The sequence below is a fragment of the Boleophthalmus pectinirostris genome, unplaced genomic scaffold, assembly GCF_026225935.1.
Source record: "Boleophthalmus pectinirostris isolate CB_2022bp ecotype Guang Dong unplaced genomic scaffold, ASM2622593v1 HiC_scaffold_10, whole genome shotgun sequence".
In the NCBI taxonomy this organism is placed as follows: domain Eukaryota; kingdom Metazoa; phylum Chordata; class Actinopteri; order Gobiiformes; family Gobiidae; genus Boleophthalmus; species Boleophthalmus pectinirostris.
The window spans coordinates 35,672,838-35,700,459 of NW_026570971.1; the positions used below are offsets into that span (position 1 = coordinate 35,672,838).

Below are 27,622 nucleotides of genomic sequence, written 5' to 3' on the forward strand. Positions count from 1 at the left end.
ACAGAAATCACATTTTCAGTTGAGAAAGAACCATTAGACTGTTTATATAAATGGACACAGCAAACCCGCAAGCCGCAGCGTTTCACAGAGGAAGTGTTTATGGCTCTAATTGACTTACACTGAGAAACTGTCCGTCTCTCTGTTTCTGCTGCACTCACACTCGTCATTTTGGTCTTTAAATGTTCGTTTAATCCCTACATGATGATGATGATGGTGTTTTTATTTCTGCATTTTGTCTGTAAATAAATTCCTAATACGGAAATCACCTACAAATTTGCCCCTACACTGTTAGCTTCAGTGAGCTTCATTTGACTGGAGCTGAACTCTGTGGTGACGTCACACTCACTCAGTCCACATCTTTACACAGTCTGTGGAAAGAGAACATCTTTCTGATTCACAAATGCACAAAGCCTCTGATCTTTATCCACAAACCAAACCTGGATTTGATTAGAGTCACAGTCTGTGTACTTTTGTTGTGGTTTTGATTGGTTTGGTTGGTTTTGGGAGGTTCATGTTTGAGGATCTCGGTTTGGTCAAATCCACCTGTAGATTTAGACTATGACACATTTCATCTCAACCCTCTGCTCGATGTCCTCCTCAGCAGCAGAGCCACGAGCACAGACTGTGTAAAGACGTGAACTGAGTGAGTGACGTCACCACAATGTTCGGCTCCAGTCAAATGAAGCTTATTGAGGCTGCGGTTACAGGGGTGAAGTTGGAGCTAGTTCCGTATAGGGAATAGGAATTTATTTATGGACAAAATAACAAAATAAAAACACCACCATCATAATACGAACGTTTTAAGACCAAAATGCGACTCCTGACTGCAGTAGTTACAGAGAAATTGGTGACAATTTCTCAGAGTATCTTAACTTCCTGTTTGGAACCACATGGATGGATAAGAACTGGAGGACAGACTAGTGGCTGCTCCAGATACTGCAGCTCCTGGGAGCTCCGGCCCAGAAACAATTCTCCCACAGCACACAATGCATTTTTTGTGAATTCAGACTGCCCGTGTTTGGCTGACAGGACATCCTTCTGTTTTTTTACAATATGAACGTTTTAGAATTTTTAAATCGTCAAAGCACCTAAAAGTGATCTTTGTCAGACTTAGCCTCGCTCGCTCTGCTCTAGCAGCTCTCGCTCTGATTGGTCCAAACTGCACATTTCTGATGTCACATGTTTTGCGGCGTAGGGCCAGTATTCAGGAAGTAACGTGGAAATAAAAATCTTTTTTGGCTTGAAGCTGCAATGAGCACAGGCCATTGAAAACAATAAAGCACCATGTTGGATTCACCTTCAGATCTGACTATAGTTCTGTGTTTGGAACAGCGGTTAGTGGGTCAGCTATACCCATACAGTCTAAGGCACGTGTCTCTACCCTTTTTTCTTGAGGTGAACTATTTTTACAAAAAGAAAAGGGCAGAGAGCTGCTTGTTTTAGCAGCCACAAGAAACTGAGTATATATAAGAGCCACAGTGAGCCTTAGATGAGGCACAGATAGATTAGAGTCACCAGATTTTCAAAATCAAAAACTGGAACATCTCTGGTTTGTGGTGGTTGGTAATAATGAAATTGTGAAACAAGTGCGAGATTAAGGAAAATTGTTCAGCACTAATGTGAGATTCAGTGAAAATAGTCACATTTTCTTTGTGTTTTGGTCGTTTTTAAGCAACTTTTCTGTATTTTACCAAAACAAAAGACAGTCTCTTTACTGTTGGCAGGGTTTGGTCAGATTGGTCCAAAATAGAGACACCTGGGGCATTTCTTGTATAAAAATCAGTGGTTTTAGATAAATCTGCTGGGACAGGGGACACAGGCTCAAAACTGGGACTGTCCCGGGGACACAGGGACGTCTGCTCACCTTTACCATACAGTCTAAGACCAGGAGACACCTCAGCTTCTCCATCGCTCACTCAATCATAATCCACTTTTGCCTAATGATTTATAAGGCTTATATTTATTTGACAGGTTTTTTGCACCCTGACTGACACCAGGCTTATTGATTATTGGTTATTGATCCTATTCACACCTAAAACAGTTGAATCCATTGTTGTTGTGAGAGAGGAGGTCAGAAGGACACAGACACAGTGGACAGAGGGACAGAAGGACAAAAGCTGATTGTTCAAACTCACCACTTTCCATCTCTCTTTCACCAGAGACAGAACGCTCAGAATGTCCGTTTGCTCCGCTCCGCCACTCATCCCGTCTGCAGACAGGGGGCGCTCTCCTCGAGTACGCTCACACTGGGGAGGGCATCAGGGCCAAACACCAAAGCCTGGAGGTCAGAAGACACAATCAGATCAACACTCTTGACACTGCAAACAAATATGAGATTAAAACAACTTGATTTAGAATTAGAATCTTGAGTATTGGATTTATTTCAACCTTTTTAGTCACTTTTGCATTTGAAATAACAAAACTACTTCTGGTTTTGTCCAAGATTCAAAGTCCTGCTTTAGTTCTGGTTTAGTGCTCAGTTTTATTATTTTAGTGTCAGAATCAATAACACTTTTGATGAGGAAACATTATAACACAGCAGAAAGCTCCAGAATATCTCCTCTTATCTAAATGTTTTGCAAGTAGCAGAATAATTTGGAGTTTAAGACATTTTGTTGTATTATTTATTTCTCATGAAAGGCTTTTTCTTTTTCATATTATCTATGTTCTAATGTTGTTCCCTCATCATAGACATTCTTTCTGAAACGTTTGAGAATCACCAGTGTTGTAGTTGAGAGTCGAGAGTCGAGACCAAGACCAGTCTGAGAACACAGGGTCCCGAGACCAGGACAAGACCAAGACCTCTGAGGGTAGAGACCGAGACAAGACCAGGACCGAGACAGAGACAAGACCAAGACCACTGAGGGTTGAGATCGAGACAAGAACAAGACCGAGACAAGAACAAGACTGAGACAAGAACAAGACCATTGATGTTAGAGACCCAGACAAGACCAGGACTGAGGCTGAGACAAGACCAAGACCACTGAGAGTCGAGACCAAAACAAAACCAGGACTGAGACACAGACAAGACCAAGACCACTAAGGGTAGAAACCGAGACAAGACCAAGACCGAGACAAGACCAAGACCCCTGAGGTTAGAGACCCAGACAAGACCAGGACTGAGGTCAAGACAAGACCAAGACCACTGAGGGTCGAGACCGAGACAAAACCAAGACCACTGAGGTTACAAGACCAAGCCCACAGAGGGTCGAGACAAGACCAAGACCGAGATAAGACCAAGACCGAGACAAGACCAAGACATTTAAAGGCCGAGACCGAGACAAGACCGAGACCAAATCGATAGCATCTTTGTCATTTTTTACATTTATTTGTATTTGTCAGTTTTTTTGGCACGGAAATATTAAAGTTTTTATAAAGCTCAATTTTATCAAAAGTCGAGTGGATGACCTCAAGAGACAAGACCGAGTCCAAACACTGTCGAGTGCGAGACAAGACCAAGACTGTAAAGAAACGGTGTCAAGGTCGGTCCTGAGATCAAGACTCAAGAATCACCAACACTAAAGCCTGCAGTCTGGTTTCTCTCTGTCAGAGGAGATCTTAAGTCGCAGGCCTGAGTAAACAGTGAAAGTCTGGCTCGCCTGGAGTGAAGCCTGGATTAAAGTTGAAGCCTGAGTGAAACGTGAGGCCCTCAGCTGCTCCCGTCTCTGCAGCTGTTAACTCAACGCACAAAGAACCATTCAAACCTCACACACTCACAAATAAGACAAAGAACATTAGTATTAGTCACAATTAAAGTCATTTTTTACTATTTAATGGTATTTTCAAGTGACTACCCACTCATTCTAACAAAGCAACACAATTCAAACAACATACAGCAGAAAGAAAATATTTAATGGGTTCAGTGTTTGAGAAGGACCTACGCTGTTTTTTTATCTATGTTCTAATATTGTTTCCTCCTCAAAAACAGAGCTGAACTTGTGTTTTGTTTCACTCACATGTTTGAGTAACTCTTTATTATTATTCTCTCTACATCTACAAAGCTCTAAATGCACTCTTCAGTAGAGATTTGCAATTCCAAAGGTCCAGGTCTCTCAAAACGTTCATATAACTCTTGATTTCGGGTTAAACAGGAACTTTGATCCAATGTTACTTAATGAACATTTCCAAAAATGTTAAATTAACTCTAAAACAGACTGGACTCATATAACTTTTTATCCACTTTTTGCGGTGTAGTTGTAACTAAATACATCAAAATTATTCATCAAATTCATTTTAAAGAGGAAGTATTTGACTTTTTGAATCACTAACACATATTTCGATCATCGTAGTACCTTTTATTATTTTGAAAATGCTATAATCACCCAAAACAACATATTCAAATGTTTTATAAATTTCACTTTCATTTTTAATCTGCTGAGTCTCCCCTCCCTTTGCTCTCCATGCTAAGTCACCCCCCCTTCAGAGCACTATCACAACACAGTCAGCTTCGTCCTCAGGTCGGCGAAGTTGCTGTGTGCAGTTTTGCGTCATGTTTTTGTATATTTATGAAGAATTGGACAGAGTCTTACAGCTCTAAATATAAGGAGGGTGTGGATAGGGCCCAAGAGAGATCGCTAGATGACTCAGACATGCATGGATGATATTTAAAACCTCTTCAGGCAGGTTTTTAATGAGGGAACAATGTTATTATAACTTGGTAGAAAGCTCCAAAAAGAAGATTTAGCATAATAACCCTGCTTTCTTAAAATATTTTGCAAGTAGCTGAATAATTTGAGGTTTAAAACATGTTGTTGTATTATTTATCACTAAAGGGCCAATATTAGGCTACTTATTTTTCTTATTATCTGTGTTCTAATGTCATTTCCTCATCACAAACAGACCTGGAGTTGTGTTTTGTTTCATTCACACATGTTTAACACACAAACTCTGCACATTTAGGCTTTTACGTTCTTCTTTCAAACTGTTTTCCCACCGAAATGACTATAACATACTAATTCAAAAAGGATTCAAAACTAGTCAGACATTTTATAAACAACTGTACACTTTCCCACATGTGAACAGCCAATGCACACAATAGTTTCTAAAATAAACCGAAGGAGATTCCTGAGTCTGTATCACGTTATATCATCTCAGCCACTTCCTTTAGACTCTATTCAAAAGCACACACCTTTATCGCCCAGCACGCACACACAAACACACACACACTGCTTAGACCAAAACAATGTTATGTAACTGCATCAAAAACACAGTCTGCTTTAAGGGCTCAACTCAAGGAGACGTCTTTCCCAGCATGCAACTGCAGGAGAGGGGAAGAGGGAGAGAGCTGGTAAAGTAAGAATAAAAGATGCTGCAATATTATCCCTGCATTTGGTTGAGGACTATAACATATTAAAAGTTGTTTCTCTAGTCTTGGTCTTAATTCACAATAAAGTTCAGAAAAATGTAAGAGTAAATGTAGATAGAGAAGTAAAAGAACCCCCAGACAGAGGAACCCCTGGTGTACACTGACTCCAGGTGCGGTTCACTGCGGTTTTACTGTGACTTGTGCCACACTGACTGTGGGTTCTTCTGCTGTGCGTTTGTGGCAAGCTGTGGGTGAAGTGTGGAAACTGCACTCCCGAGATAATGTGTTCACGGGGATTCACGCTCTAGTCGGGAGTTCACAGATTCAACCCAAAAAACATGCACCAGTGACGACAGGTGGACATGAACTCTAGTGCTACAACCTGATACAAAGCATGTCTCCTGTTAAGGTTCATGTGCACTGTCCCTGTCTCATAAATACAACCACATAAATAAAAGATGAGCATGAACAAGTCTTGTTGATGAACAACAGCAGCATTTCACACGACGACCACTTTCTCATGTTTCTGGAGATCATGAGTCTCTACAGTGAGTAAATACATTTGTGAAGTAGCACGAGTGTGCAGGGATATTTTATTTTGAAAATACACTGGATCTGTCTGTTCTGTGCATCTGTTTCCTGTATTGCTCGTGTGATTTTGTCAGCTTGATGTCACAGTCCGCTGCAGTGTCCGGCAAAAATAGACTTCTTGAGGATTCTTTTCCACATCTGCGCTGCACTGAGGTCAGTGTGCAGGGTGCTACTGATTTGAATAACTTTCTAAGTCTTGCGGGACCTGCGCACCCCGCACCACACTACAGTCCATGTACAACAGTGTTACAGGTCAGATCTGTGGAAAGGTGACCCCGCTCGCACTCAAAATGTATGGGATTTTTTTTTTTTTTTTTTTTTAGCAAAAAACACTTGTCATCACTACAGTACTTCAGTAATGGCCAGATGGATAGTGCATGTTTAATGCCATATTGTGGAACAGTAGAGCAGTATAAACAATAACATCTCCATGGTAACAACACGTGACCAAACCTCTGTCTGAAAAGTGACATAATGCAGCTTTAAAACAAGGATTACAATAAGTGTAACAGTAGCTCAGACGATGGAGTGTTTGTCCACTGATCTAAAGGTTAGAGGTTCAATTCCAGCTCCCACAGATGAATGTTGTTGTTGTGTCCTTGGGCAAGACACTTAACCCGCTTCACCCCCAGTGCCTGTGTACACTGGAGTGTGAGTGTGTGAGTGGTTCCTTGATGTATAGTGCTCTGAAGGTGGAAAGCGCGGTCTGAAACTCTTCCATTAGCCTGATGTTGTCTCTATTAGTGTCATCAAATGAGAAATTGGCTCTCAACGAAATAATAAGTGAAAAGTCAGGCCCTGTTTAGTCCTTGGCATCTCTCCTCCAGTGCAGAGTCTGATCTGCTGAGTCTCTGTCTGCAGTGGGAGTGCTGAGAGCTGCAATAGTCTGTGGACGTCAGAAAACTCACACACAAAAACTAACGGGTCCATTTTTTAAAACTTTAACCATCAAAATAAATCCCCGTTAGCGCACACAGGCCCAGACCTATCCACTCCACTTTAATTCTCCTGCACATTTCATAAACAAAGTGCTGCACATAGAGAAATAAAAAAAAAAATCTACAATTTAATACAATAAGAACATAAGAAGGTCCATAAGAATAAATAAATAAAATCAATAAAGCTAAGCACGTTTGCATAAAACAGTTAATTTGCAAAGAAATAGATCATCAAATTGGAGTTTTTATAGGAGTGTTTGGTCTTTGCTGCAAATAATAGAGTTCTTAAAAGGCTAGTTTCTGATCTCTGTTCTAATGTTGTTTCTAATCGCCAATCTCTACTGGACGTAAGGTAAAAGGAGCTGTTCACTTGAAAGATACTTGAAAACTACAGCTCCATGACATCACAAGGTGGAACAGAGCATTTGGAGCTTTGGAGATGTAAACAGACTTAAGGCTGTTAATAGAATCTTGATCACGATTTTGATTTGTGTGTCAAACAATCTCCAAATTCATATAATCGAGTTGAAACGAATTTGGGATATTTTTGATATAAATGAGTAAATTTATTTGATTTTTGATAGAGATTGTAGAAGAGCTGGATATCGTCAGGATTTCTGTTTTGTTCTTCTTGTGCTGTTTCCCCTCTGTTCTGTGCACCTGGAGTTGGGCGGAGAGTCTGACATCGCCTTCACCTTTGGCTCCACCCATTACTCACCTCCAGTTTTTGTATTTAGAATCTTCCTGGTTACTTAGTTTGTTTTTTATGTTTTTCTCAGACCTGGTTTGTGGTCTCACCTGCATTTGACTTTGAGCCCAGCCTCAGCCCCAGCTCCCCACAGCGTACACTTTTAAATAATCAATAAATCCTCTTTATTTTTTTAGACTAGTTTATTTTGGATACATTAATGTTTTTTTTATTCATGTTCAAAGTATATTTTATTCATTTTATGTTTTATACATCGCCAAACTGCTCTAAGGTTCAGATTTGTAGCCTTTATTTATTTTCAATTTGATAGTTTTGCGTAAATTATCAATAACAAAGTGTTTTTTGAGTGAGAGAAATGCTGAATAAACACATCGTGTAACTAAAAAATAATTGTATGAAGAATAGTGATTTCAGTATTGACCAAAATAATCCTGATAATGATTTTTTCCATAATCAAACAACCTTAGACAGACTAATAATAAAGAGTTACTCAAACATGTGTGAATGAAACAACACAACGCACAAACATAACTCCAGCTCTGTTTTTGAGTAGGAAACAACATTAGAACATGACTATAAACTCATGAGTGTCAGTGTGGTGTGATATGGGACCTCTGCTCTGAAGAGCGAGAGGAATCCCAGAGTAACTGACAGAGGTTTTAATCCGGTTGTGGCCTGATTAAGTTTGGGCCTAATGCTCCCGAGGAAATGTGACTTTGATTAGAAAAAGTTATGAAATGGAAGTCAACAAGCAAATAATCACAAATAAGAGTTTACGTGATTAGTTACAGTGTGTGTATAGGAGAGTTACTTCAAAATATACTACTATTTACCCGATTTACTATTACTATTATTACACCAAATAGACTCTTGTGAGCTTTCAGTCATGTTTGAGTAACTCTTTATTATTAGTCTGTCTCTCCAAAGCTCAAAATGCTCTGTTCCACCTTGTGATGTCATGAAGTGGTAGTTTTCAAGTGAACAGCTCCTTTAGTTCAGTAGAGATTGGTAGTTCCAGTCTGAAATCATCCAAGTGATTCAAGTTTGTATTTTGTGTCTCTGTGTCTGTTAGAGGAACACAAACAATATCCTACATGTGCCATTAGCCCGGTGAAATAGTGTGATTTTAATTGTGCTGGGTTCAGACACAAATATCTTAATGCCTGTGGGGCTAGGGTTGGATTCGGTCACTGCTCTGTCAGACATGGGCCAGACTCGGACAGAAAAATTCAGCCTGATATACTGGTATAATGAATTACTGCATTAAAACCAGTGTATTTCTGTTGAACACGACTGGGTGCCCTTTTAAACTGCTGACACAAACCATGAACCTTATAGTTATGGTCAGTTTTGCCTGTGCCCCATTTGAGGATCTAAAAAAACATCTTAATCAACAGAATTACACATAAAGCAAAGGGCAAGAGCAAAGAACAGAACCTGACTGCTTTAGCGTCGACCCAACTCCTAATAAAACACACAAACTTCAATCTATTTACAAAATACTGCACTGCTACTGCCATCTGACTCTCTCTACTGAACTTAAGGTTAAAGGAACTGTTCACTTGAAAACTACATGACATCACAAGGTGGAACAGAGTATTTGGATCTTTGGAGATGTAAATAGAATCATAATAAAGAGTAACTCAAACGGAATGCAACAAAACACAACTCCAGCTCTGTTTTTGAGGACGGAACAACATTCTAACGTGGTTTAAAGGTTAGGGAGTATGTCACCTGCTTGTTTCTATGGATACGTCATCGCTCTGCCTGGAATGTTCCACAGTGTGACATTAAACAGCTTTTCTTTACATTTATTCAATGACAGGTGGTTTTATGTGTCAAAAATACCTAGAAAAACAAACATTCTGACTGTGAGCGAGGTCGTCTCTCCACAGATCTGACCTGTAACTTGCTCTGGTTTGGTCTCCATGAAGATTAGTTAGTTTAATGCCTGTGACAAAGTGGGTGTTTGTCTCAGTTTAAATTCACCATAGTTAATGTTAAACATTTTGATTTTGAAAAGACATCTTTGCTTTGAAAAGTGACCTGGAACCAATACTCCACTGGGGAGGTACTTCCTGCTGGGCAGAGTATAAAAGGCAAGCAGGCGTCAATTAGGAGAGAGACTTCTGTGCAAGTTGTTAGGGGTTTTTGGATTTGAGTTACTTATTTTCTGTACTTTTCGGTATTAACGCCAGAAGTCTGTTTTAAAATAAATTTTGTCTGGGTGAAGACACTTTTTTTTGTTGTGTCTGAATTCTACTTTGACCATGTTGGCCAGCTTCCGCGCAATGCCATACTGTGGAACATTCCAGACAAAGCAATAACATCTCCATGAAGAAAATCAGGTGAAAGGAGCAGCCCTGACAGAGGCCCGGTTTGGAAAAGGGGGTTGTGCACTTTCCTCCTGGGACTGGGGCAAATGTCTGGATGCTGTAGGCTACGTTATGATCATCTGATGAAACTGAGTCATTGATGTTAAAAGCAGAATAGTCTAAGGTAATATATGTCTGCTTATATTGTGATTATAGGCTACACTTCAGGAATCACTCTGAATGACTCTATAATCTAATCTAGTCTTGAAATATTATTATAGTATTGTGCATTCTGGAACTTTCCAGGTGGAGGGTGAGTCACCATGGAAATATGAAACTTCTTTATTTCCAGTAATAAGAAACAAGCAACAAGTCAGTTTACAGGTCGAGTTTGTGGAGAGGGGGGCCTGCTCAATGTAGAATGCATCATTTTCCAGGTATTGTTTTATTGTAGAGAAAAAAAAACAAAAAACAATTCTTTAATTAATAGATTTTAATGCCATACTGTGGTACATTCCAGGGAAAGTACCAGTAGGTCTCCACCCACTTCCAAAGGATTTCTAAATTACATGTATTGTGCTAAATAAGTCAAAACGCCTTTTACCTTTGTACATGGATCATTTCGATGCCTAACTTTGTGCACTAATAAACAGATAATGTTTATGTTTTATCTGCATCTATCTGTACATCTTCTAAGGCTTTTCATGGCTCTTATATTTGCTCCGTTTCTGGAGACTGGAGATTCCAGCCAGCACATCTCCATCGACACAACAAGGTTCTAGAGTCGAACCAGAAAAGTTACATGGTGAACCTTTAAGCCAACTGTTTAACCTGAAAGTCTTTGGGATGTAGGGTTTCTCCATGGAGATGTTCTTTTGCATGGAATGTTTCACACAATGGCATTAAACTTGGTCATCTCCATGGAGACAAGCAGGTGACTCCAGCAAACCAAGTGTACAAGTGTATGTCTACGTAAAGTGCCTGTAATTGACTCTGACATATACATAAGTCATACTGTGGAACATTCCAGCAAATCAATAACATTTTCATTAGATGAGCTGTAAACTCACATAGTGCCTTTAAAAGTTTCATATTACATCCAAACTGACTCTTGTGAACTTCAAGTCATCTTCTCATGTTGTTTCCTCCTCAAAAACAGACCTGGACTTGGGTTTTGTTTCATTCACATGTTTGAGGAACTCTGCATTATGAGTCTATCTACATCTTCAAAGCTCCAAATGCTCTGTTCCATCTTGTGATGTCATGAAGTGGTAGTTTTCAAGTGAACAGCTCCTTTTCCCTTTAGCTTAGTAGAGATGAGAAATTCCAGCTCTGAAATGACCACACACATTTGTGTGTTTTCAGTTTAGGAGAAGAGCTCAGCCTAAATGTGCAGGTTTGTGTTAAACATGTGAATGAAACAAAACACAAGTGCAGGTGTGTGTGTGATGAGGAAACGACATTAGAACACACATAATACAGACATAAGTAGCCTATTGGTCCTTTAGAGATAAATAACACAACAACATGTCTTAAACCCCAAATTACTCACCAGTAAGTGCCTCTTCAATTCAACTCTAATTCAAGGACATAACCTAGAGCAGCTAACCCAAAACGACCCCAAAGCGCGGATGTTGTGCTCGTTATGGCACCGGGCTCGCGCTGCGTTACTGGCCTAATCTAACACTGTGTTGCATTACAGCGTCGGAGAGCGGCTCCCACAGCTTCACCTACGACCAGGGCGCGTCCACGCTCTCCCCGGGCCACGCAGGCTGCACATCCCCGCTGCAGCCCGCCTGAAGCGCGCTATCCCCGGGTTACGAGCTGTGACAGCCTCCGCCGGATGGTTGACGCCCGGAGGTAACGTGTAAATGTGCGCTGGAAGCGTGGATGTGCTCACGGCCTGTGCATTGTGCGTAGTCTCACCTCGCCTTTTTCTGGCCCGGTTGGATGTTCAGAAACGCGGCTGTACCGTCCGGGGAGGAGTCATGGTCAACAAGGAGACGTAGAGCGCTCCCATGGCGTGAAGACAGTCTACGGGGAGAGAAAATGTCCAAACCGTGTCCAGAAACGGGAGCGGTGTGCGTGTGCGTCGTGTCGGTGTATGGACATGTATCCGCGCGGTGTCCGTGCGCTGCCGCTGTCACCTCCGCTGCATCTCTCGCTCCGCTGCGGATCCGTGACGTGACGTGCGCATGCTCGACACCATCGCCCCTCGCAACAGCATCGGGAGCGCGCACGGGGGGGGTCTTTAAATGCGCGTTCACGGATGACAGTTTTGGCGTCATATGATTTAGGGAAATGCTGCTGCTGCTTGTTCTGCTGCTGATGCTGATGTGACAATCACCACATTTTGATCTTCAAACATCTCGACCCGAGTCCACGGAACGTTTGCTTATACTCATACATACAATACATACATGCATAAATGATATCTATCTATCTATCTATCTATCTATCTATATATATATATATATATATATATATATATATATATATATATATATATAGAGAGAGAGAGAGAGAGAGATAGATAGATATATAGATATATAGATATACACATAAAAATGCATAGTGTGTAATTTATTTTGCTCTATGTAAATATTTGTGAAGTGTCGTGATCGTGTACATGAGCAACTGCATCATCTATGTCATGAACGGGGGGGGTTTGATAGTTGATATATATATATATATATATATATATATATATATATATATATATATATATATATATATATATATACATACACACACACACACACACACATATAGATAAAATAGATAGATAGATAGATAGATAGATATAGATATATAGTTAAAAGTTTTTCTTCTTCCTGCTCCCTTCTGAGAAATTTGTCTTGTTTATAATATATATGTAGAATGTGTATGATTATTGTTTCTCTCTTGGCACTATGTAACTTTTCTCTCTAACACACACACACACACACACACACACACACACACACACACACACACACACACACACACACACACACACACACACACACACACCATACACACCCACACACACACACACACACACACACACACACACACACACACACACACACACACACACACACACACACACACACACACACACACACACACACACATATATCTATATAAGTTAAGTCATGTCATAATGTTCCTCCTCACAAACATGTTGGAATGACTCTTTCTTACTGTCTGACACTTAGTGTCAGTTAGTAGTACATCTCCAAAGTTCAAATCTGAAATCATCCAAATAATTCTAGTGTGTGTTAAACATGTGAATGAAACAAAACACAAGTCCAGGTGTGTTTGTGATGAGGAAATGACATTAGAACAGAGATCAGACATAAGTGTAATAATGTAATATGGGCCCTTTAATAAGAACCAGCACATAGCAAATCCAGTAGAAAAAGTTAGAAAAGTTACGTAATGCATCTTTAATAGGCCTATGAATTGGCCCTCTGGTTATCCACTGCTACATCACTGGTCCCGCCTCTGTTCTGTTTGAATCCAGAAGGATTTGTCTTTAAAACATGTTTTGTCACAGTGTGCGGCTCTGACTCAGGTAACTAGAATGCACCAGACATTTAACATTTGTTTCATCTTCAGTTCATGTTTTGCCTAATTTACAGGTGCATTGTGTAACATTTCTGGTAGAGGGTCTGTCAAATGCCCTGGTGATGGAGATATTATTGCTTTGCGTGGAATGTTTCACAGTATGGCATTAAACCTTCTATCTCACAGTCACAATGTCTGTTTTTTCTAGGTATTCTGAGCTCTAAAACCACCTGTAATTGAATAAATGTAAGATAGAGGTGTTTAATGTCACACTGTGGAACATTCCAGAGCAATGATACCTCCATAGAAACAAGCAGGTTATGGACTCCCAACCAAAAAGTGTCACAATGCACCTTTAAGTCAGTTATCGCACAAACATAACTGTGTATACTTACTTCACTCTTTTATATTAATATTACACTCAATTTCCTAAAACGTGATGACCAAAAATGACAAGAGTGTGCTATGTGTTGCTTAATAAATGTTTTATTATTTTAATGAAGCTGGGATAAATGTAAGTCAACTCTGCCCCCTAGCGGCAGACTCTGAGCAGTGCAAGTGATTATTCTGTTGCAAGGGGCTAAGTACATGTCAACACAGCATATTATAATGAATAATGATATGAAATAAAGAAAATAATAGATCATAATTAAAGTTAGGATCATTTGAAAAAGCACGGTCTACTTTTATCATAAATATCGGCAGACCTCTGTGTGTGTTTCATTTTCCTAATAGTTTTAACGCTCTAAATGACAGGCTACATCCAAACACGGAGATTACAACTGTTACACCATTAAACCCTCTCGTTTCCGCCGCTGTGGACTCCAACTCATGGCAGATTGGCGCAGATCCGGAAAACAATAGCAGAGTGGGAGGCGCCTTGGAGCGGCCGTGGAGGTGACGTACGGCCGGCCCCTGCGCTCTGCTGCTGTCGGCTCGGACTCGGATCCCGCTGGAGCTACTAGTCCGCTGCTAACCAACCACCAAACGCCGAGCACCTCCGGATCTCCTCCTTCCATGCATCTTCCTTGGCGGCGGAACACGGCCACGAAAATGGTGTGAGCGCGCGTCGGGTGCGATGTAGCCGGATGCGCAGTGGCAGTTTTGCGCGCTTACCTCTCGTGTCATCCGGTCACAGCTTCGCGTTTTCATCCCCGGGTGTCGTTAGCTCTGTCCGCCGTGGGTTTAGCCCGTGTGTCCCGCTGCTGGAGGATGCTGCGGCTGTTCGGAGCGGTGCTGGTTCTCGGACTGGCGCTGGCGTTCATCACCTCTCGGCTTTTGGAGAGCTACGATACGGCCTGGCCCAAGCGGAGCCTCCAGCGGACCGAAGCCGGGGATCAGCTCCGACGCAAGGGCAGCAGCTCTCCTCCGTACCCCGGCGCCGACTTGGACAATATCTTCTGGTTCATTCAGGTAGGATGCGACGCACGTCAACTCACCTTTTTATTGTCTGAATGAGAAAAAACAATAAAATCACAATTCGCAATTTACAACACAGACACAAGCAAGACAGCACGGAGAATCCAAGACAACTACAGATGAAATACACAACATTTATGGCATAGAATCATTTAGAACACTGGGAGCTGTTGGGGGGGAAAGCTATTAAAGATTTGACCAATTAAATTAGTGAAAAATCTGACTTAAAAATGCGACAATGGCCCGTTTCCAGTGCGTTTTCATGCGTTTTTATCAGGCTGTATCAATATGAAGAGATTGGAGAGATGTTGCGCACTCGAGTCGTTGAGGAGGCTCGTCTCTCGTGACAGGAATATTAGCTGTAGGCCCGTATAAAGGGATCGTTTCAGACCAATACACAGAGAAACGCTTAAACCAAGTCTCTCCGTGATGCAGGATTTAACCGAAGCCAGACCATCAAATCAGTTTTATGGCACTGGATGATAATGCGTAGGCTCTGGATCTTTAGTATCTTGGATGAAAATGCACCTTTAGATATTATTAATGGTCTTAATCCTTTTGTTGAGTTTGTGAAAGACACTAGACCTACACTTGTCATGATAAATAAAGCTCCAGTCACACGTTAGCTCACACTGACCCTGATCCTGTGTTGTAAGTCCTAAACAAGAGACCTGGACTTGTGTTTTGTTCCATTCACACATTTAAAACACACAAATACTGCACATTATTTAGGCTGTGTTCTTCTCTCAAACTGAAAACACTCTGTTCCGCCTTATGATGTCATGTGGTCATACTGATAACTGCTCCACTCACCTTCACTAGAATCGTTTGCATAATTGAACCCTCATTTCCGTTCTTTACTGGACAAAGGTAAAAGGAGCTGTTCACTTGAATACTACTGCTTCATGACATCACAAGGTGGAACAGAGCATTTGGAGCTTTGGAGATGTAGACAGACTAATAACACAGAGTTACTCAAACATGTGAATGAAACAAAACACAAGTCCAGCTCTGATTCTGAGGAGGAAAAATTAGAACATGATTTAAAACTCAAGAGTCAGTTTTGTGTGATATAGGAGTTTTAATTAGTCTGTTTAAATGCTCTTTCCGGCAGGATCTGGTGTTTTGCTATTTGTGAGTGAATCTTTAACTTGGTCTTGTGGTGCAATTTTAATGCCATACTGTGAAACATTTTAGGCAAAGTAATTACATCTTCAGATCCCTTAAATAATTGAAGTCTTTTCAATTTGTGGCCAGTCATTGGATTGCTGTATATCCTAGTCTACAGTACGAAGCAGTGTGTGAGTGGGTTTATAGCTAATGTCAGAATACAGACTGGCTGGATTGTAATTTTCTAGAGTTTTCAAAAATATTGAAAATCAGATACTAATACTATATAATACTAATACTAATACTAATACTAATACTATAATACTAATACTATATTAAAACTTAAGTCAATCCATACATCCATTTTCTTCTGCTTATCTGGGGTTGGGTTACGGGGGCATCAAGTCTAAGCAGGGACTCCCAGACTTCCTTCACCCCAGACACTTCCTCCAGCTCCTCTGAGGGGACCCCGAGGTGTTCCCAGGCCAGTCCAGAGACATAGTCCCTCCAGTGTGTCATGGGGCTTCCCTGGGGTCTCCTTCCAGTGGGACATGCCAAGAACACCTTCTGAGGGAAACATCCAAGCATCAGAACCGATGTCTGAGCCACCTCAGCTGTTCCTATCCATGTGACTGAGCTCCTCACCCTGTCTCTAAGGAAGCACCCAGCCACCACCACTTGTATCCGTGATCTTGTAAAGTACAGATAGAAAAAAATCCCATTGACAGGACAGAGCAGAGTCTTTCCTGAATGTCTGTAGCATGATGTTAAGCTGGATCAGAACAAGTATAAAAGCACAAAGACTAATATACACACACGGACACTATGAACCTACTGCACCACTGACCATTACACACATATAACACACATGGGAAGAGAAACAAAAGTTCTACCATTTAATGTGGAAAATCACAGGACATTGTCTAAAGAAAGAGTGTTTTTAGTATCGTCATGGAATCAGAATCTATATTGAGGAGTATCAGGTGTATTCCTCAGTACTGAAATTGAGAAATTTTTGTTACACAAGTAATAACTCTAAGCACAGATTACAGATTTGGTGGTACAGCTGTTAACAATCTCACCACACAACAAGAAGCTCCCAGGTTTTATTTCTGGACTCTTATGTTACGTCTTTCACTGTGCAGTTTGCATGTTCTCCCTGTGTCTCGGTGGGTTTCCTCTTGGTGTTTCAAATGTCCCATAAACATAAAACTGAACAGAGTAAACCCCCGTTAGTCCTGACACGATAACAACATTCAAAGTACTAAGTATCGCTAAACGATAATAATACTGAAAATACTTTATAGCACTGTTTAAGATTTAAATAAAAAAAGCATCATAATCTCAAAAAAACATTTTTCAATAAACATTCATTAAAAGATATGAGCTGCATCAAATAAAGAGTCAAATGTACCAATAATTATCCATAATGATAAAGAGTTATTCAAGCTTCTACAGCTCAAATCTTATCATAAATACTGTATCTTCATGCAGACCAAACCAGACCAAGTTACAGGTCAGATCTGTGGAGAGACGACCCCGCTCACAGTGAGAATGTGATTTTTCTTGGTATTTTTGAGCTCTAAAAACATCTGTAATTGAATAAATGTAAACACTTGGAACATTCCAGGCAGAGCAATGACGTCTCCATAGAAACAAACAGGTGACGAACCCCCCACCAAAAAGTTACACAGTGCACTATTAATTATTCTGAATAAAGTATGAATAAGGAATTCCAATGAATAAGGAATTCCATACTGCTATTGTCATAAAACTACAGACATCCTTCCAAATGACAAAGAACCTGTCCACAAATAGTTCCAAAATATATTGTCTTCTATATACTGAAAGGTAATTCTATATACTGTAGTATTTATTAGTGATGGGACAAGACAGTTTGTACAAGGCGAGACATGACATGAGATCTGGCTCATGAAAACGAGACAAGACGAGATTTTACAGTTTTAATAAATAAATAAATTCAGTTCACAATTCTGGCTTCAAAATGTTTTTATGTGTTTAATTTGACAGTTTGGGTGCATTTGTTGCACTGCTTTTTGGTAGCCTCAAGAGGAGTTACTCAGCAAAGTGAACCTTTTGAATCCAAGGCAAATGTAAAAATATGTGGGGAAAAAAATCTCATGAGATCATTTTCCTCGGTTTACAATCTTGTGGCAATTCTGTCTCGCAAGATCTTGCACCATGAAATCTTGTCTCAACTCCTTGTAATTCTCAGTGTAATTATCAGTAAGGTGTTACAACAGTAACAAATTACTGTGATGCTGTAACACAGTCATGTACGGCAGTGCAGGAAAAATGGGTACAATTTTACTCACTACAAATGTCAGTAATGTGCGTTACAATGCATTTGAACCTGGACTAAAGTGGTGTTTTTCTTCATAAAAAATCACTAAAATCACCTCGAGATCAGCAGAGGTGAAACGTCCGATCAGATCAGAACAGATACATAACGTCAATGTGAGTCACGTCAAAGTGTGTTACTAAAGACCCACACACACTACAGGAGAATCTGCCCAATTTTAGCTGCGACTAGCATGACCTGATTTTTGTCTTTGTGAGCGATTTTGAAGCTACTGTGCCCCTCGTGTGTGTGTGTGTGTGTGTGTGTGTGTCACTGTCTGATCATAACCACCAAACATCAGCAACAGCCAATAAACCAGAGTCAGGGGCAGAGAAGCGACAGACACAAAAGCACAACATACAAACTCAGCAAATCGCAAAAATAATTATTACTCACCTCTCATAAAGTTGTAAGCTTAAACTGCAACATCTCATCCACATTTTCCAACAGAATTTGTCCTCCTCAAATAATGATAAAGGTGAGTTTGGTTCCTCACGTGTGTTTACATCCACACAGCGCACGCATCGAGCTGAAGCTTTAGATGAGTGACAGTGACTCTACTTCCTGTTCAGCTCATTCAGACTCCACATCACCTTCCACTGGACGTGTGAGGAGATAATTGAGCATCATGAGCTACATTTCAATTGCCAAATCAATATTTCCAGTTATTTTGGTGAGAGTAACTTAAAAGTAATGCAGTTGGGCTCGGTCAAGCAGAAGTAAACAGCAAGGCCAAAAATTCAAGTTAATTCATCTGATATAAAAATGTATTGAACAGATACATATGCCATCCATCCATCCATTTTCGTCCGCTTATCCGGGGCCGGGTCGCGGGGGCAGCAGCCTAAGCAGGGACTCCCAGACTTCCTTCACCCCAGACACGTCCTCCAGCTCCTCCGGGGGGACCCCGAGGCGTTCCCAGGCCAGCCGAGAGACATAGTCCCTCCAGCGTGTCCTGGGTCTTCCCCGGGGCCTCCTCCCGGTGGGACATGCCCAGAACACCTCCCGAGGGAGGCGCCCAGGAGGCATCCGGAACAGATGCCCGAGCCACCTCAACTGGCTCCTCTCGATGTGGAGGAGCAGCGGCTCTACTCCGAGCTCCTCCCGTGTGACTGAGCTCCTCACCCTATCTCTAAGGGAGCACCCAGCCACCCTACGGAGGAAACTCATTTCGAGCGCTTGTATCCGCGATCTCGTCCTTTCGGTCACTACCCAGAGCTATGGTCATGAGATACATATGTACTCTAGTTTATGAAACTGTTGACCTTTTTTCTGTACCATTTTTGGTTCTAAAGTTCCATACGTTTTAAACAGACCATGTATGAAACATGGAACAAAAATTATGTCCCAAATTTCAAAGACCTGCAAATCATGTAAATAAATGGATGTATTTCATCATATCTTGTGTTATTCCATCTTTGAACTGTTGATGAAGGTACATGATTTAAAAAAAAAAAGTATTTAAAATGATAAAAATGTGCTTGGAAGGACTGACATATTTTATAGAAATAGTTTCCTTTCATTTTGAAGTAATATTAAAGTATTCAGAAGAAAAAAGTTGACAAATGATGTAAAATCCTGCACCTTCTACTTGTTTGTACAATTTTCCCTCCGTTACTTTTCCCTCCGTTACCATGACCTTTCTTAATAAAAAATCTCATTACTCAAAAAGTACGAAGTTTTTCAACCTAATCTTGTACCATATGGTGTAAAACTATATGAAGCAAATATTCAAACCAGTTTGTTAAGGATATGGAAGTGAGAACCAAGAGTTATCACTGTTTGGATTTATTGACCCTGTTGGAGTGTAACTCTTTCCTACATTCTGATACTTTACTTATTTCAATAGTCCCTCTAGTTTCTGAATAAGAGACATTTGAATGTAAAAATCTGCCCCTGTTTCCCTCCGTTACCACTTGACTGGACCCAGTAGTAGTGTAATGCCTTACATTTTAATTCCAGTAATATTGTAATGTAACTAATTACTTTGAAATGACAGGAACAAATAACACATTACAGTTTTGAAGTAACTTGGCCAACACTGGTAATCATAGACCTTTTTCTAACGATCAGATGCGGTTAATGGTTTTCTGTGGCAAAATGTCTGTGGAAATGTCTTAATAAATCTCCCCCCATCACATCTGTGAACATCTCTAGCATTTCAACCATGGATCTGTAATACAATTCAAACTGCACAAATCTATCTATGCTGATATCTACATAATGAAATAGATTTTTAATTCTAGAATCAGTCTGAGTAAACAAGTGATGCATGTTTTATTCATGACCATAATGTTAGTTTTGCTCTCTAGTGGACCTTGTTGGTTGTTCTGAAGCTGGTGGAGGATACGTGAGACATCTCCACAGACATTTTGCGGTAGAAAACCAACAGTAACCCTACAGGGCGGGACTTCCAGCCGTTGTGAAAAAGGTCTCTAGTGACAGGCCAAGCTCCTATTCAGCGCTTTGACCAAACAGTCTGGAGGATGGAGCTGTAGAGAAGCGTCCCTGGGCGATTCTCCTGTCAGGATTTCTCAGTGACATTGGAGTTGAAGAATAGGTCAAATGCACAACATCTAGTCGCCTACAGGGAGCGAAAAGCGCAACTTCAATCAATTACAATAATGTTTAATATATTATTTATAAAGTGAAATTCTTCAGTTATGAGCAATAAAAAATAAGGATGGAAGGATGTGTGTGATCATCTGACAGTACTAGTAGAATTGTCTTGGTTTGTTTTTTTAAGGATAATATTAAGGTGCACTTTGTAACGTTTTGGTTGGTGTCCATCACCTGCTTGTTTCTATGGAGATGTCATTGCTCTGCCTGGAATGTTCCACAGTGTGACATTAAACAGCTCTACTTTACATTGATTCAATTACAGGTGGTTTTATCGCTGAAAAATACCTCGAAAAACAGACATTGTGACTGTGAGCGGGGTCGCCTCTCCACAGATCTGACCTGTCACTTGGTCTGGTTTGGGCTCCATGAAAATAGAAAGGTTTAAAGCCATACTGTGGAACATTCCAGACAAAGTAATAACATCTCCATGGAGAAAAGCATTTAACAAACCCTCCACCAGAAATGTTACACAGTGTATCGTTAAGACATTTATCAGTGGTCCCACGTTATGTTCAAAGTTCACATTTTTAAACATCTGAGTGAAAAAACTTAAAGTCTGAACTGCTGAATAAATACAAGAATCCCGTGTATTTCAGTACATGTTTGTACAGAGTACAGAGTTTAAAACATTTAGTTGTTTGCAGAGGAGCTCATGTTACTCAAATAAATACAGCTGCTATTTGCTAGTTGTGACCATTCAATCACCATTTTGTTACATGAGACTAAAATTTCAAACTTAAAGGGCCCATCTCATGTAAAATAACTCTTTTCACATTGTATCTTCTGCACATATTCAAGCAAAATTTGGGTTTTGGAACATCCATTACACAATAGTTCTGAAATCTTACTGATTTCTTGGAGACAGTCACAGACCAGGAACTATGAAAGTCCGACTATTGCTCCTCCCCCCGCCCGTCCTGAGAAAGCACAGGCTCCGCCCTCCAAACGTGACGTAGGCGACGAGTGAGCCGCCCTTCCTCCGCCCATCTCAGGGAGGGAGGGGGAGACAGACGTGCACCCTGATAGTGGCAGGAATAAACTTTTATTCATCATGGAGCCGCATGTGTTGGACCCAGAATCGGACGAGGACTTTGAGGAGCACGAAGCTCAAGCACCGCGTCCACATCAGCTGAACATTACTGATTGGTAAAATATTAATAAACACTAGTAGATCAACTTATTATATCATGGACACTGCAGTGTAGAACAATGAGCTTATGCTGTCGCTTTTGTTTAGGTGTTTGTGTGGGAATTGTCAGACGTTTATGTGGGAATTGTCAGACGATGTGGGGTGGAGGAGGTGGAGGCAGTGGAGGTGGTGGAGGAGGTGGAGGAGGTGGAGGCAGGTGGAGGTGGTGGAGGGGTGGAGGTGGTGGAGGCGGTGGAGGGGAGGGGGGCGGGTGCTTTCTGCTACGTCAAACATGTCATAGGTGTATCTGCCGCGTCATCGTTGTAGCAGCTTTAGATGGTTGTCACGTGGGAGGGTGACAGAAATATGCTGCAATTTGTTAAAAAAAAATGCAGAATTAATAAAAAAAAACACTTCAGCAACAAATACAAGGCCCACACATCACTCTTAGAAGGTAGAAAACTTGCCCATCTCATGCAAGTTGATTTTGCAGGAGATGGGCCCTTGAATTTCGATATTAAGGAATCGACCTGATGCTCAACACTGATTCTAATACCACAATGATAATAAAAACACTAATTAATTTTAGACAATAGAATGACTATAGATTTTCTTTTCTATTCCCATGTGTGTTATATGTGTGTAATCCCTCCCTATCCCTGGTTCATCTGTGTATATTAGTGTATGTGCTCTTCTACTTGTTCTCATACAGCTCAACATCATTCTAAACACATTCAGGAAAGGTTCAGTGAAAACTGAGGATCTAGTTTCGATACTATTTTTAGTATCGATTAGAATCTGCTTTTCAACAAATCTAACTTGTAAGTGAGTGCACAGAGGCAGAGCGGGCTGTACAGGACGTGCTTAAATTGCTTGTGAGTGTGAATATAGTGGAAGTGTTTCATGTTTAAAAGCACATTTCATAAATTCATAATTGTACATTACGTAAGTGGTGCATATGGACATGTGGCCCACTCTGGAGGAAATGAGCTGTGTCCAATGTAATGTAATGGAGGTCAATGCAAACGCACAGGGTTTAATCTGGAGTTCAAATATATATAAACCTCCACCAAGGCACTCGCCAAACTGCACGAGTGATGCTCCACCTGCACTCTGCTCCACGTCATGGGGATTTTTTGTTTTTACTCTGTCTTAAAAAGGATTTTCAGTGTTGGGTGTAACTGTGTTTCAAATGAAGTTTACTGTCGCTGGATTACAGTTTTTAATAATGTAATCACAGATTACTGTGAAAATACTGATTAAACTTAGACAAACTTTATTGATCCACAATGGAAATGATTTGGACACAGGAGTCACACAATATAATAGAATAACAAAGAGAAACAATATAATGGTAATAATAAATTGTAAAAGCAGCAAAAAGAGCAAGAGCCAGATGTCAAATAAAACATAATTCTGTAAATGTAAATATATTTCTATTTTATTTTGACTTGTATAAGTAATAAAATATAAAATCTCAGTTCCCTGTAGGCTTGACTTGTGCTGTCAGATCCCCTCACAGTCAGAGAGGCAGCTGTGTGTAGTGTTGTGTAGTGTTGTGTGTATGTTGTGTTGTGTTGTGTAGTGTTGTGTTGTGTGATGTTGTGTTGTGTTGTGTAGTGTAGTGTTGTGTGGTGTTGTGTGTTTGTGTATTGTGTGTTGTGTTGTGTATTGTGTGTGTGTTGTGTGTGTGTAGTGTGTGTGTGTTGGTGTTGTGTGGTGTAGTGTTGTGTTGTGTGATGTGATGTTGTGTTGTGTTGTGTAGTGTAGTGTTGTGTGGTGTGTGTGATGTGTAGTGTGTGGTGTTGTGTGTTGTATTGTGTGTGGTGTAGTGTAGTGTTGTGTTGTGTAGTGTTGTGTTGTGTGGTGTTGTGTGGTGTTGTGTTGTGTTGTGTAGTGTTGTGTTGTGTGTGTTGTGTTGTGTTGTGTGGTGTTGTGTTGTGTAGTGTTGTGTTGTGTTGTGTAGTGTTGTGTGGTGTTGTGTGTGTGTGTAGTGTTGTGTGTGTGTGTGTAGTGTAGTGTTGTGTGTTGTGTGTGTGTGTGTGTAGTGTTGTGTGTGTGTGTGTGTGTAGTGTTGTGTTGTGTGTGTGTGTGTTGTGTTGTGTGGTGTTGTGTAGTGTGTGTTGTGTAGTGTTGTGTGTTGTGTGGTGTTGTGTAGTGTTGTGTGTTGTGTGTAGTGTTGTGTTGTGTTGGTGTTGTGTAGTGTAGTGTTGTGTGTTTGTGTTGTGTGGTGTAGTGTTGTTGTGTGATGTGTGTTGTGTATGTTGTTGTGTTGTGTAGTGTTGTGTTGTGTAGTGTTGTGTGTGTGTGTAGTGTTGTGTTGTGTTTGTGTAGTGTTGTGTTGTTGTGTGTGTGTTGTGTGGTGTTGTGTGGTGTGTGTGTTGTGTTGTGTTGTGTGTGTGTGTGTGTGTGTAGTGTGTGTGTGTGTGTGTGTTGTGTGTGTGTTGTGTAGTGTTGTGTTGTTGTGTTGTGTGTGTTGTGTTGTGTGTGTGTGTTGTGTGTGTGTGTGTAGTGTTGTGTTGTGTTGTGTAGTGTTGTGTTGTGTAGTGTAGTGTTGTGTTGTGTGGTGTTGTGTGGTGTAGTGTTGTGTTGTGTGGTGTTGTTGTGTGTGTGTAGTGTAGTGTTTGTGTGTGTGTGTTGTTTGTGTGTTGTGTTGTGTTGTGTGTGTGTGTTGTGTGTTAGTGTTGTGTTGTTGTAGTGTTGTGTTGTGTAGTGTTGTGTTGTGTTGTGTAGTGTTGTGTTGTGTGTGTAGTGTGTGTTGTGTGGTGTAGTGTTGTGTTGTGTGGTGTTTGTGTGTGTAGTGTTGTGTTGTGTGTGTTGTTGTGTAGTGTTGTGTGTGTGTGTGTTGTGTTGTGTTGTGTTGTGTGTTGTGTGTGTTGTGTTGTGTTGTGTGTGTGTGTGTGTGTGTGTAGTGTAGTGTTGTGTTGTGTAGTGTTGTGTTGTGTAGTGTTGTGTTGTGTGTGTGTGTTGTGTGTTGTGTAGTGTTGTGTTGTGTGTGTGTGTGTGTGTGTGTGTGTGTGGTTGTGTTGTTGTGTGGGGCAGATGTCTCTCTGAGAGTTTCAAGTTTAAACATCTCATTTGTTGTTTTCCTCAATTTAAAAGTCTTTAATCAAATCAGAAATACACATATTTGATTCATTTATACAATACTGCATAAAAATAATCCCAAAGTAATGTAACTAAGTTACTTTTTGGATGCATTTACTAATAAATATAGTTAGATAAATAAGGATGTAACAATAACCAAAATCATGATATTGTATCATCAAAAGTCTCACTATAAATCACTATATATATGGGCCTTCGCAGTATATCGAATTACAAGTCTCTTTTCTTAAATGAATATTTATTTAGCAGCAACAGCTAAAGAGGGAACTACATAGACCATGATCCTTTGAAGAAATCACTGTTCTAAGCTCTTTTCAATCTTAGTTCTTTAGATTATGTCTTGTCAAGGCATTTTAAGAGGAAAAACTGGCCACAGTTTTGTTTGCCTCCAAAAAATATCACAATAAATCGATTGTATCGTGAGATGCATATCGGACTGAGAAATTTGAATATCGTTACATCCCTAATAATAAATAATAGATAACTAATAAGTTTATCAAAGAAACATCCTCCACACTGTGGATTTTAGAGGTTTAGATAACATCTGAATGAAATGTTGTCTAACAGTTGTGGTGTCATTTTTAAAAGCTCTGTCCCTGATGTTTACTGAAAAACACTAGTTCATTATCAACAGTCAGTGCAGTGGTCCAGAGTTTTTCCTCATGTCCCTTCTGCACTCAGATCATCCAAATGATTCACTTTCAGAGACCAGTGCAGAGTTACAGTAAAACTGACAACAACTAGCATGCTAACTTGCACATTTCTCGATTATCAGACAATAAAACACTTACAATTAATTAGATGCAGACAATACACAAGGACTTATTTAGACCTGAAGAGCTGCTTATACCACATACTGTATGTGCACTGGGAAAGACACATTCTGCCCAAACACATGGCAAAAACAGGTACAGGAGATTTAAGTATAATTTTTGACACAGTTCTTCACTTTTTTTCCAGTGGAGATTCAGTTCAAAGGAGCGTTCACATTTAAACAAAGGATTTAGTGCTAAGCTCATACAGGAACCTGGTGCATTCCAGAACACGGTGTTATAGAGATCTGAAGTGCAGGTCAGCAGGTTCACACATAACAAGACCCCGTGGAGACGCAGGGAGATTTAACGCTCTTCATTGTTTTACCTCAACAGCTGCAGTGTTTGTGAGGGGGTCAGTGCAGCGGGCCTTTCATATCTACCATTCATACAGTTTTTCAAGAGTCCATATTCCTCTGTTTTATGTTTTATGTTTTACTCTAATGTCATTTCCTCCTCACAAACAGAACTGGAGTTGTGTTTTGTTTCATTTACATTCACAAGCCCTGCACACTGAGGCTGTTCCACACTGTGATGTCATGTGGTGATACAGGAAGTGCTCCATTGTGTCATCATTTCAGATCATTTCAGCTCTGGGATTTCCAAACTCTACTCAACTAAAGGGAAAAGGAGACTAGTACAAACTCGAATCGAAATGTTGTAAATGTCACTTGCTCGTCTCCATGGTCAAGTAACAAGTCAGATCTGTGGAGAGGCGATCCCTTGTGATGTCATGTGGTAATACAAGAAGTGCTCCACTGTGTTTTTAAACTCCTCACACCTTCACTAGAATCATTTGGATCATTTCAGCTCTGGAATTGCCAATCTCTACTGAACTAAAGGTAAAAAGAGCTGTTCACTTGAAAACTAAATGACAACTACATGCAGTGTTGGGAAGGTTACTTTTAAAATGTAATCCCCTACAGATTACAGATTACATACACCAAAATGTAGTTTGTAACGTAATCCATTAAATTACTTAAAGTGAGTAACGTAATATGAATCATTTGGATTACTTGATATTGTTATGCTTTTTAAAACTTCATGAATGTAACAACCACATCCTGAAAATTCTTGTTTGTTCTCTTCAAATTGTCTGTTGAGCCCAAGTCTCCATGAACAGACTTTTGTTTATTGTAGAGAAGCAAAGACGAGGAAATCTTAACATGAGATGTTTTATCTACTAAAAGAAAATAAAAAAAACCTTAAGTCTTTCCTTAACTATATTAAAAATATTATTGATGGAGAAATGATTTTTATGTGAGATCACCGTAAATTATGTCCACCTACTGTTAGTGTCATATTGTTTAGACCTGGTTTAGTCCTGGTTTAGTCCTGGTTTTAGTTCTGGTTTTATTCCTGGTTTTAGTCCTGGTTTAGTCCTGGTTTAGTCCTGGTTTTAGTCCTGGTTTAGTCCTGGTTTTAGTCCTGGTTTTAGTCCTGGTTTAGTCCTGGTTTTAGTCCTGGTTTAGCCCAAAATGTGAAAACAGGAAAATACCGCCATGTAATCCATTTATTTCAACAAAGTAACTGTAATCCAATTACCACTCATGGAAACAGTAACTGTAACTGAATACAGTTACTCATAATTTGTACTCTGATTACGTAACTCCAGTACATGTAATCTGTTACTCCCCAACACTGACTGCA

At 40.3% G+C, this 27,622-nt stretch overlaps 1 protein-coding gene across 1 annotated transcript in view; it reads left to right on the plus strand.

Annotated features, from left to right (window-relative positions):
- The first annotated feature begins 14,278 nt into the window (after nucleotides 1–14,278).
- Nucleotides 14,279–27,622, plus strand: part of tmem62 (transmembrane protein 62) — a 36,411-nt gene continuing 23,067 nt past the window's right edge. The window contains exon 1 of the mRNA XM_020924571.2: nucleotides 14,279–14,823. Coding sequence (XP_020780230.1) covers nucleotides 14,623–14,823 — 201 coding nt within the window. The 5' untranslated portion in view covers nucleotides 14,279–14,622. The remainder of the gene's footprint in view (nucleotides 14,824–27,622) is intronic.